General features: G+C 44.6%; 1 protein-coding gene across 1 annotated transcript in view; it reads right to left on the bottom strand.

The window, feature by feature from the left end:
* The window catches only part of mon2 (MON2 homolog, regulator of endosome-to-Golgi trafficking), a 140,187-nt gene that overhangs the window by 85,590 nt on the left and 41,799 nt on the right, over nt 1–12,798 (bottom strand). Inside the window, 5 exon segments of the mRNA XM_080737452.1 lie at nt 502–626; nt 3,029–3,223; nt 5,037–5,050; nt 5,053–5,161; nt 6,701–6,798. Of these exon segments, the coding sequence (XP_080593578.1) occupies nt 502–626; nt 3,029–3,223; nt 5,037–5,050; nt 5,053–5,161; nt 6,701–6,798 (541 nt within the window).

Genomic DNA, 12,798 nt, shown 5'->3' on the forward strand with positions numbered 1-12,798 from the left:
CGCTCAGTTCAGCCAACACAGGGATGCTGACAGAACCCTCGCTAAAAGCCCCAGGACAAAAATCCACTCGTCCGAGACAATTTGCCCTCCAGGCACCCAAACTGTGGAATAAACTCCCTGCCGCACTTAAAACTAGAGACTCACTCCCTAGCTTCCGCAGTGGACTGAAGACTCACCTTTCCAGACTCCACCTAAACCCATAGCACTACTGAAACACTCAATGACAATACATGAAGCTAGTTAGCTGTGTTTTTGTTTTCTTTTTTTTTAGAAACATTTTTTTAATGATTATATTGTTTTTCTAGATTGATATTCATATGCATTTGTTATATTGTTGTTGATGTTCTGACATATTACCTTGTTTATTATAGTGATGTATTATCTGCTTATTGTAAGTCGCTTTGGATTAAAAGCGTCTGCTAAATGCCTAGACTGTAAACTGACAGGAGGAGCCGGGATTCGAACCGCCAACCCACGGATCATTGGACGACCTGCTGTTACCGTAACAGGTGAGGCTGAACACACAGCCGGTGCACTGACTCCACGGCCACTGCTCTCAACCACTGGGGCTTCTCTCCATCCAGGAACTTCACCAGCAGAGACAGGAAGATCTCACACTCTGTCACCTGACACGCACACGCACACACACACACACACACGGCGCACGCACACACACACACACACACACACACACACACACACACACACACACACACACACACACACACACACACACACACACACACACACACACACACACACACACACACACACACACACACACACACACACACACACACACATTACTGTCGCTGTCGTGTGGAAACCTCATACCAAAAGAGTTCATTTTCAAGATTCAAATTCAGGGTCGTTGGCTGTGATGAAAAATGTCGGTTGACTACTTTTTTTCACTGTTGAAAATTTAAGAATAACTTAGCTAAGATGACTAAAACTCAGACTATTGACAATTTCGTCAACAAATAAAAACTAGACTTAAATGTTAGGGAAGGACAAGTGGAGAAAAGATTCAGCAGAACTAAAAGACAAGTCATTTTATGTTTGGTTTCGCTCTAGTGTTGCTGAAAATAGCAGATCTACAAGCTTGCAGATTGGGTATTATTAGCATGCAACCAAGTATCAAATCAGGCTTCGCAGGCGGATGGAGGTTTTAAGCTTTGGGCTGGAAAAGGAATCAAACAACTAAAAGATGTTTTTGGCAAAAATAAGACTCATTTGAAGAACTTATGGCTAAATTTAATATTCCTAGAACACACCTGTTTACATTTTTCCAACTCAGGGACTTTATAAAGGTTAAACAAGCACAGTCTCTGACGATTCCTCCTCTGTCGATAATAGAAAGAGCTCTCATCAGGAATCCCTTTGAAAGGGGCATCATATCTGGGTTTTATACCCTCCTGGTAGACTTCTCGCCCGAAACATCTGAATCTAGATTTAATGCCTGGAACTCTGATTTACAAGGGGAACTAACAATGGATGAGTTTAACACAGCCTGTGAGGAGGCTCAGGCACAGACTAGTAATACTCGTTTAAAACTGCTGCAATATAATTGGTCGATGAGGGTGTACATCACACCAGAAAAAAATGAACAAATGTAATTCTAATATCCCGGACACTTGTATCAGATGTAACGATGATAAAGGCACTCTGTTCCATTGTTTGTGGGCATGTCCAAGAATAAAGGAGTTTTGGGAGGAGGTTAGAAAGGAGCTACAACGGATACTACTTATTAACATTGAGCTAGATCCAAAACTCTTCTTACTAGGCCTTTACCTGATTGGCCATAGGATAAAAAGCAACGAGATTACATTTCTGGATCTTGGGTTCCTGCAAGCCAAAAGGGTTATCGCCCTATCATGAAAAAGACAGGGAAACCTAGCATCGCTCAGTGGTTTAAGGAATTGTCTTTGTGCCTTCCATTAGAAAGGATCACATACACTCTCAAGAACAAACAAGAGCTATTTGAGAAAATATGGGGGAATTTTATCCAGTACATATGTCAAGGGCAATGATCTCTCGTATTTAATGGAGGAACCAGGTGTGGGGTAGCTGCATTCCCTCTGCGGTCGTTTGTCCGGCCTTGTGGCGTGGGACTCTGGGTGTAAATAGTGTAAATAGTATATGTGCTCTTTGAATTATCTAATACTCTTATGTGTCGTGTTAGTGTCAGGTTTTTTGGTTGTTCTTTTTGTAAGTTGTTGTATTTTTTTTTGCTTGTTTTGTCTCTATGTGATCTATTATTGTCTTGTATTATGTTGTTTTGTATGTCTGTAAAAAAAAAAGAAAAAAAAAAAAGAATAAACATTGTTAAAAAAAATAAAAAATAAAGCCCTTTGCACAAAGGACAGTAGCATTTTTTCGTTTGCTGGATGAATAAAACGCATTGGATTTGGTGTGCAATGCTGTGCGGATAGACATGCCTGTGTGCAAAGACCTTTACTACACCATCAAGGGACTTTTTTTTTGTTTGTTGACAAAATCAACTTTAGATTTAATCAACTAAAATCTTACAACATTGAGGCGACTAAAATTAAATCTTTTGAATATATGGATTTTCAAAGCGAACGTTTGTAACTCAAATTTTGCTTCTGGGTGGTCCCTGGTACTAAATATTTTGAAATGGGGGGGTCTGTGGCCAAATACATATCATTTTGTGGGTCCTTCACATGAAAAGGTTTGAGAACCACTGACATAGTAGTCTCTCAAGAACAGACCAACTGAGCTCCAGTTAAAGTGAAAAGGACATTTTCTTTGACGATGGCTGGCCAGATTGCTGACATAGATGGGGTTTTTCAAAAAATCTTAGAAGGATTCAAAAGACACTTATAGAATCGGGGGAAAATTCTAATTTTCATGATTTTTTAAAAATAGCAGATAGCTGCTATTTTTCACTGGTTAAAGCATTCAATAATTCTACGCCTAAATGGGTTAAAAACGACTAAAAAACTAAAACTTTTCAGACGACAGATATATGACCCAAACCAAATGAACTGCTGCAGTGATGTTTTACCAGGAGGCTGTAGAAGTGCTTGATGAGCACAGAGACCACCCTCAGCAGCCTCATGCAGATGGGGAAGTAGGGCTTCTCCACGGGGGCCGGGGAGGCCGCGCTGCCAACGCCCTGACGGAACTTTATGTTGGGGGAGAACAGCTTGATGACCAGGGGACAAACACGCTCCTTCAGGAGGAAGCTGAACTCCTGGTGCTGAGAGGGAGAGAGACAGTGAGACACAGAGAGAGAGAGAGGGAGAACTTTATGTTGGGGGAGAACAGCTTGATGACCAGGGGACAAACACGCTCCTTCAGGAGGAAGCTGAACTCCTGGTGCTGAGAGGGAGAGAGACAGTGAGACACAGAGAGAGAGAGAGGGAGAACTTTATGTTGGGGGAGAACAGCTTGATGACCAGGGGACAAACACGCTCCTTCAGGAGGAAGCTGAACTCCTGGTGCTGAGAGGGAGGGAGAGACAGACACAGAGAGACAGAGAGACACAGAGAGAGAGAGAGAGAACTTTATGTTGGGGGAGAACAGCTTGATGACCAGGGGACAAACACGCTCCTTCAGGAGGAAGCTGAACTCCTGGTGCTGAGAGGGAGGGAGAGAGACAGTGAGACACAGAGAGAGAGAGAGGGAGAACTTTATGTTGGGGGAGAACAGCTTGATGACCAGGGGACAAACACGCTCCTTCAGGAGGAAGCTGAACTCCTGGTGCTGTGGGGGAGAAAGACAGTGAGACACAAAGAGAGAGAGAGACAGTGAGACACAGAGAGAGAGAGAGAGAGAGAGAGAGAGAGAGAGAGAGAGAGAGAGAGAGAGAGAGGAGGGAGAGAGAGAGAGAGAGGGAGAGAGAGAGAGAGAGAGAGAGAGAGAGAGGGAGAGAGAGAGAGAGAGAGAGAGAGAGAGAGAGAGAGAGAGAGAGAGGGAGAGAGAGAGAGAGAGAGAGAGAGAGAGAGAGAGAGAGAGAGAGAGAGGGAGAGAGAGAGAGAGAGAGACAGTGAGACAGTGTGAGAGAGAGAGACAGGCAGTGAGACAGGCAGTGAGACAGACAGACAGTGAGAGAGAGAGAAACAGAGACAGTCGCAGGGACTTACCCTCAGTCCTGCCAAGCAGTGAGGCACTGGGTCCTATGCCCCTATCCATGCAAAACTTTGCACACACACACACTCCTTGGATGCCAAACCACACCCTCCGCCCCTCATTTCTCACATGGCCCTCCTCTAGCACCACCATCAGGCTGAAACATTTTTGGACAATGCTCCTACAGATTTTGCCCTAAAATCACGCAAAGCGGTACACAGTATCTCTAAAGTCATGTCACCAACATGGATCTGTCCCATTTCCCATATTCCCTCCTGATTGGCTACGATTGCCTTCTGAAGTTTGTGTATGAGACCTGACGTCGCTTATCTCCCGATTAGGGAGTCTTACTGGTTTATAGTCTTTGGTTAAGACTAGGGTTGCAACGCTATGAGATTTTTAACACCAAAAATATCGTCCGTGTCAACACCGCGGTTATCGGTAACACCGTTTCAACCACTATTGTGTGTCTTGTCGTCTTGTGAGCACTCAGTAGCAGCCAATGCTACCTCAAGCTACAACAACAACAACAACTATCCGACCAAAGTGGGTGGAGGTTGGTGGGGGTGGATGGAGGTGGGTGAAAATGAAACTGCATATTCGGAATGGTGGTGTTTCTGATTTTCGGAATGGTGGGGTCTTATAGAACAATGGGAAACCCCACCATTCCGAATAATGGAAGTCAATCTTCGGAATGGTGGGGTTTCGGAATGGAGGTGTGTACCCCAAGTAAAGTACTCAGTGTTGTGCACGCTCACCGGTAACTCCGGTAACACCGAGTACCGTTGCAACCCTAGTTAAGACCCGGGCCGGGGAATTGAACCCTGGCCTCCCAATCTCAGGGCGGAAATTTGGAATCCCAGGCGACTTTTAACAGAGTATTTCTATATTGCAGTATTGATACATTTACTTAAGTACGTGAGTACCTTTCCCTAACTGACCTGTAGGAAGACTTGGGGAAGTCGTTGAGCACAGACTCCAGCAGCTCCAGTCCAAACGTCCTGGTCATCTCCGTCATCCCTACCAGCCAGTAGGGGGCGTCTGCGTTCACCAGCTGACACAGGTCCTGCACGAACACACGCACACAGGAAAAAGTCAGTTCACAGTATAATAGATGGCATTTTTATAGCACTTTTATAAGCAATTTGCAAACTCAAATCGCTTTACAACGGTCGCTTCATTCATACATTTGGAGGTGAAGCAGTGAACAGTTGACGCCAGCGTACACACAGCATCTTGCAATGGGCCTGGTGTACAAGATTCACTACACCTCCAAGATACCCATGTACCTGGCAAACTACTTCTTAAAGGTCAAGGATGTTCACGATCACAACACCAGAGGCAGCTCCACTAATCATCATCAACGTAGATTTAACACTAAACAAGGCGCTAACTCGTTCTCCTGCTATACCATCAACATGTGGAACGCCCTTCCACAAGCCTTAAAGGAGAGCAAATCCCTAGCCTCCTTCAAAATTGGTATGAAAAGTCACTTTCAGACAGCTGCTACCCGTGACTTGTAAATAGACCCCATGCCCCCCCCCCCCCCTTTTACTTTTTTTCTGCCTTTGTATTTGATGTTATGCTTTTGAAACTGATATTATCCTAGATAAAGTACTATGTTCTATCCGTCTGTCTTTCAATGTCATATGAGATACTTAAAGTGTGGTTCCTGTGGAAATAAGCCTCGGCTTTCTAGGATCTCCTTTTAGTTGACCTTGTACCAGTGATTTGTACTGTCATGAAACTGTACTTTTGTTCTATTGCAAACTTCTAATAAATTCTTCAATCAATCAATCCTCACTTCCCACATTCACACACCAGCGGTGGCAGGCTAACAATGACCAACTCATTGGTGCCTTGCCCAAGGACACTGCAACATGTGGACTGGAGGAGCCGGGATTCGAACCACCGACCCACACATCACTGGAAGACTTGCTGTACCTCCTGAACCATAGCCGCCAGTATAGGCAAAGACTCTTCATTTAGGAATATTAGGAAGCTTGTAGATCAGCTACTTTTGATGCTTTTGTGTGACGCTGTAGTATGATCAAGTAAACACAGAGTTAGAATTAGCCCTATTCACGGCCCGCCCACCCAGCAAATGTCTCAGCATCCCCCGGGTGCTGACATCAATTTAGAAGGGGAAACTATAACAGAAATAGCTGGACTTAAAGCCAACAAATCGTTATTTCGAACGGTAAAGTAAATTATAATGCTTTGTGCCTTTTACTATCATGTGTTCTTGATCATGCTAGCCGTATTTTATACTTTACTATTCGGAAATTGCATTAAATTTGCGATTTCTGTGTTAACTCTATAGGCTTATAGTAGGATTTTCCCCTTCAAAACGTGATTCAGCACCCGGGGGATGCTGAGTGGGCGGGTCGTGAATAGGGCTAATATATGGAGATTAGAGGTTTCTGCCCAAAAACAACGATATATTCTCTATAATCTTGCCTGTATGGTTCCCTGCCTCTCATAATATCCACTTAGTCAAAACTAAAACCAAGTCCTTGGTTCATCATTGTGACATAACAGAAGATAAGAGAGACAGAGAGCACATCAGAGTGGCATGGAGAGCTGTCTTCCCCGATGGCCATACCTGGAAGAGCATGTAGGCGTCCTTGGCGCTGGGTCTCAGTGTGCTGACTGACCTCCTGTTGGTGTTGCCCTGGACGGGAGGGGGCTGCTCTCCTATACCTGGGAGGGAGGGGGGGGGGGGTGGGGGGGGGGGGGGGGGGGGGGGAGAGAGAGAGAGAGAGAGAGAGAGAGAGAGAGAGAGAGAGAGAGAGAGAGCAAATAGGTTTAAACCCATTTAGGCCTGAACACATTATGACGCAATAAGCATTTTTTTATGCTTTAAATATAAAAAAAATAGCAGATATACAAGATCACAGCGCGGCACCGAGTGCCGCGCTGCAAGCTTGTAGATCTGCTATTTTTGAAAAATCGTGAAAATTAGAATTTTGACCCGATTCTATAAGTGTCTTTTGAATCCTTCTAAGATTTTTGGAAAAAACCTATGTTTCTATGTCAGCAATCTGTCCAGCCATCGTCAAAGAAAAGCTCCTTTTCACTTAAAGGGCTTATGCCAGCTTAAGGGTTACTGTCACCTTAAGTCATAGTAGTAAACGGTGGGTGACTGTGGGTCACGTGGTCTCTCTGAATACACTTCGAAACTGCACGTGACGTGTGTCTGACTAACCTCGCATCACCAGTCTTTCCACCATCCCCACTAAAATGTATTTTATATCTAAATCTGTGTATATATAAATTATATTTCCACACAAATGTGGTTGTTACATCAACATTGTTCATGTGAATATGTTTGTTTATGCCTATGTGTTGAGAAAAAAAACGCTAAATCAGCGACTTATTATTGACGCTAGTTTTCACTCTCTCTCCTCCCAATGTCTGTGACTGACTGTCTCTCTCGCTCTCTGTAACGTGATCTCTCTGTGTGGGCGGGGGCTTGGGTGTGGAGACACACACACACACACACACACACACACACACACACACAGTCTCTCTACCTCTTCTCCCCTGCAGAGAGCGCTGGTCAATAACAATAACAACTGGCTGATTTAGCGCTTTTTTTTCTCAACACATAAGCATAAACAAACATATTCACATGAACAATGTTGATGTAACAACCACATTTGTGTGGAAATATAATTTGTATATACACAGATTTAGATATAAAATACATTTTTGTGTAGAGTTACTTCCTTGTTTTTAGTGACTGCTAGGGGTGAGGGGGAGAGTCTGCCCCTCAACCCGAGCAACAGCTGACCAGTACAGTATGTACAGTAAATTATTCCCACAATGACATCATAAAAATATTAACTTGTTTTAATATAATTTCTTAAGGTGACAGTAACCCTTAAACTGGCATAAGCCCTTTAACTGGAGCTCAGTTAGTCTGTTCTAGAGAGACTACTATGTCAGTGGTGCTCAAACCTTTTCCTGTGAAGGACCCCCAAAATTATATTTATTTGGCCACGGACCCGCATCTCAAAATATCTAGTTCCAGGGACCACCCAGAAGCAAAATTTGAGTTACAAACGTTCGCTTTGAAAATACATATATTCAAAGATTTGCACACATTTTCATGACTTTTTCAAAAATAGCTGATCTACAAGCTCACGTTGTCTCGTGGATGCGACGCGTTGTGACCTTGCAGATCAGCTATTTTCGCCGTGCAACACACATGACAAAGTATAGTCAGGCTTTACTTGCGAGACGTAACGAGGAGGAGATTCACAGTGCAGCTGCAGACAGCACCACATATCAACGTTCACGAGGAGCTGCGTGCAGTGCGTGCTATTGGAGCATGTGAATGAAAAGAGAGACGAGAGGACAGACGACCGCGGAGGCGCGGACCGCCGCATGAACGGCCAACGAACGCCGACGAACGCCGTTCACGGGCGTCAGAATGACCGCGTTTGACAATATCGTTCATCAAGCGAAAACAAAGAACGTTCAGTTCACGTTCGCCCAAAATATGAACGTGTTCATGAACGCGTTCGGGTACAACACTGGTAAGGGGGTACTGCAGCCCCAACAGATTGAGAACCACTGGACTAGAGTGTATGCACATTTCCACCGGGACACGCTCCCCTCTGCTAGACAGAGAGGAAAAACACTGAGCAGCATGGAGCGGTGTAGTAGAAGAAGAAATGAAACAAACGAGTGTTCGCTTAAATTAAAGTCAGTTGGACTCGACAGTGATCCTTACGACTTATCGAAGAACCAGTGGTTCCGTGGACATTAACAAATGGCCAGATATCAATTTTGGTGACATTTACATACTGTACTTGATCTTGTCGCTGGGTAAATACAGAATGAGACACCACTGAAGCCTTGGAGAGCCGCAAAGACAACGGGGACACTTTTGACAGCAGCACATTGTACTTTAAGTCATTCATTTTATTTTTATTTACATATCTACTGCATAGTACTGTGTTCTATTCGTCTGTCATTCAATGTTATATGAGATACGTAAATGGTTTCCTGTGGAAATAAGCTTAGTCTTTTCATGGATCTCCTTTTAGTAGACCTTGTACCAGTGAACTGTACCGTCATGAAACTGTACCTTTTCCTATGCAAACTTCTAATAAAGTCTTCAATCAATCAATCAATCAAGTGCCTGGCAGGACTTTCAGAGACATGGTCACATAGAAATGGTTTACGACCTTTTCGAGATTTGTGTGACATCTTCAATCTGCCTGGAAATACCCTTTTTTTCTACTTCCAACTGAGAACGTCCATGAGGACCTATGGGGTCCCATGGCAAGCTCCCCTTAGATTGCACCCCTTCCATGAGTTTATCTGTGATGGTAACAGAACAAGAGGTTTGGTTTCCACCCTCTATGGTTTTTTATTAGACTGTAGTTATGGGCCCCTATCTGTTGATACTGTTTGGAGGAATGATGTACCAAATTTGGACCCTGACTTTTGTTGGGACACAGTATGGTCTAACATTAGGCTATCTTCTAGAAATCCAGACCATCAACAAATTCATTTAAATTTTGTTCATCGGACTTATTTAACTCCCCGCAGACTATGTGCTATGAGGATTTTGAATAATCCCAACTGCACTCTCTGCGCCTCAAATAGTATTGGTACCTTCCTTCACATGGTTTGGGAATGCCCAAATGTGTCGTCATTCTGGAATATGGTTGCCTCAAAACTTTCAACTATTTTTAGTATCAATATCATATCTTCTCCTTCTTTATTTTTATTAAATGACGTCTCACAGTTGCAACTAAACAATATACGCAAGCGCATCTTCTTTGCTGGATTAACGGCGGCGAAGAAGATGGTAGCTACGCGGTGGAAACCTCCTCATACGTTAACGTTTCGCCAGTGGGCCTTAACCTTTCTAGATATAGTATATTTAGAGCAGTCGATAGCAAGGTTACACGGAGCAAAAGAAGAAAACATTAATATGTGGTCGGACATTGCAGATAGCTTAAGGCTATGATTCGAGAAATCACTATATAGTGGTAACAGCCTAGCACAGGCATGCACTATTGTACATTCCGTGTTGGTCCGGGGAAAGGGGGTGGGTGGGTTTTCTTTTCCTTTTCTTGTTTTGCTATTGTTTGTGTTGTTTGTCTGTTAATTGCATTTTTCTTTTGATTATGGAAAATAAAAATAATTGATAACAAAAAAAAAAGAGACATGGTCACATGCAGCTGAGTGGATGTTTGCAGCTCCTTCCCATTTTAGATGTTTGTTTTTTTGACAGGTGTTCAGAATGAATGGAAGCTGTCGTCCGTCGCTACAGTGTGTGCTGCCCAGAAATGTGCCACTCGGTACGAGGCGTTCGCGCATAACTTCCGGGTACGATGGCGACACCCTCATACCCTTTATAGGAATACAGGTCACTTCGCCAACAATCCAACTCGCCTAGGACACCTCGCCAATGAGCAGGCCTGTCAACATTGGACTGTCAGTCCAGGAGAATCCAGGAGATTTATTTTTAGGGGGTGCACGGAACTCCCCAACAGGGGTCTGGTGGTCCTCCCCCCAAAACTTCTTAACAGATATATATTGTCCTGTGTTCTGTTGAATTGTGTGCATGTTTGATACTTTTATCAGGCTTGCTTTACTAGCATGGGTACAATTTCAGCCTTAAAATGCCAGATGTAGGTGTACAGATTTGATGACTGAAGCAAAGTAAGACATCCTTAATAATTACTTATCATCTGGGGGTCCTCCCCCAGAAAATATTTAACATAGTAGATGTAATTGCCAATCATCCTGGCGAATCCAGGAGCATTGACAAGCCTGCCCAATGAGTGTGGACAATTTGGCGAGTTGGATTTTTGGCGACGTGACCGGTTCCCCTTTATAGTAGTACTCAAATGTAATATTTTTAAAACTAATTTCAGTCATTTTGCAACTTTGGGTTCCTGAGGAGACACCAAAATGTCTCTTTTGGATCTGGAGCAGAAAGAGTTTAGTAATCCACTGCTCTGCTGTGTCATGTAACATATAAGCAGTCCTGTTGGCCTGGGTACTTACTGCTTTCCCAGGAGTCCTATAGTGTTGATAGTTTGATGCTGGTTTGTCACCACAACACACTAAACTATGCAGCCCAAAAGCAAGCGTTGCTGTGTGAATCTTACACTGACACAACAAACTGTGTTCATTTAACTATATGCACTAGTGTTGAGTAGGGCATTCATGAATAGTGATTTTTAGTATTCGAATTATTCAACCTCAAAGTATTCGAATATACTCGACAGGACTGGCCAAACTGTCAAATATTAAGTAAGAAAGAGGTTAACAATGTGAAAATAGCAGATCAACATGCTCACAACGCCCTCGCTGTGAGCATGTAGATCTGCTATGTTCACAAATATTTATCTGCGGAACCGAGTCACATTAAATGTAATACCTACAATTCCATGTGCTTGTCAGTGTGTGGGTCCCCAGTTCAAATATGTTTGAGAACCCCTGGTATAGAGCATTAACAAATTCATCCACCAGGGGCATTGACAACTCATTCTTATGACTTCCTACTAGCCAAGTTTTATAAACAAAAATAAAAATATTCAAATATTTGGTGAATGCCCTAGTGAGGCCAGCCAAGGTGAATCATTCATCATCACACAGTTGCAGCGGTGCATGGTCAGTACATGCAGCTGGCCCTGAGCGCCGTGGACTGAAAAGCTTTTCCCAGATGAAGCGACAACGGAACAACTTTTATTACATTTTATATTGGTGCGCCCTGTCCAGTCAGCGTGGTTCTCCACCCTGTCCAGTCAGCGTGGTTCTCCACCCTGTCCAGTCAGCGTGGTTCTCCACCCTGTCCAGTCAGCGTGGTTCTCCACCCTGTCCAGTCAGTGTGGTTCTCCACCCTGTCCAGTCAGCGTGGTTCTCCACCCTGTCCAGTCAGCGTGGTTCTCCACCCTGTCCAGTCAGTGTGGTTCTCCACCCTGTCCAGTCAGTGTGGTTCTCCACCCTGTCCAGTCAGTGTGGTTCTCCACCCTGTCCAGTCAGTGTGGTTCTCCACCCTGTCCAGTCAGTGTGGTTCTCCACCCTGTCCAGTCAGCGTGGTTCTCCACCCTGTCCAGTCAGTGTGGTTCTCCACCCTGTCCAGTCAGTGTGGTTCTCCACCCTGTCCAGTCAGCGTGGTTCTCCACCCTGTCCAGTCAGTGTGGTTCTCCACCCTGTCCAGTCAGTGTGGTTCTCCACCCTGTCCAGTCAGTGTGGTTCTCCACCCTGTCCAGTCAGTGTGGTTCTCCACCCTGTCCAGTCAGTGTGGTTCTCCACCCTGTCCAGTCAGTGTGGTTCTCCACCCTGTCCAGTCAGCGTGGTTCTCCACCCTGTCCAGTCAGTGTGGTTCTCCACCCTGTCCAGTCAGCGTGGTTCTCCACCCTGTCCAGTCAGCGTGGTTCTCCACCCTGTCCAGTCAGTGTGGTTCTCCACCCTGTCCAGTCAGTGTGGTTCTCCACCCTGTCCAGTCAGCGTGGTTCTCCACCCTGTCCAGTCAGTGTGGTTCTCCACCCTGTCCAGTCAGTGTGGTTCTCCACCCTGTCCAGTCAGCGTGGTTCTCCACCCTGTCCAGTCAGTGTGGTTCTCCACCCTGTCCAGTCAGTGTGGTTCTCCACCCTGTCCAGTCAGCGTGGTTCTCCAAATGAGTCACACAGTTAAATACCGTCTCTGTCCCGTGAAAACCTCCCACTG

This window comes from Nannobrachium achirus (genome assembly GCF_963921795.1).
Source record: "Nannobrachium achirus genome assembly, chromosome: 11".
Taxonomy (NCBI): domain Eukaryota; kingdom Metazoa; phylum Chordata; class Actinopteri; order Myctophiformes; family Myctophidae; genus Nannobrachium; species Nannobrachium achirus.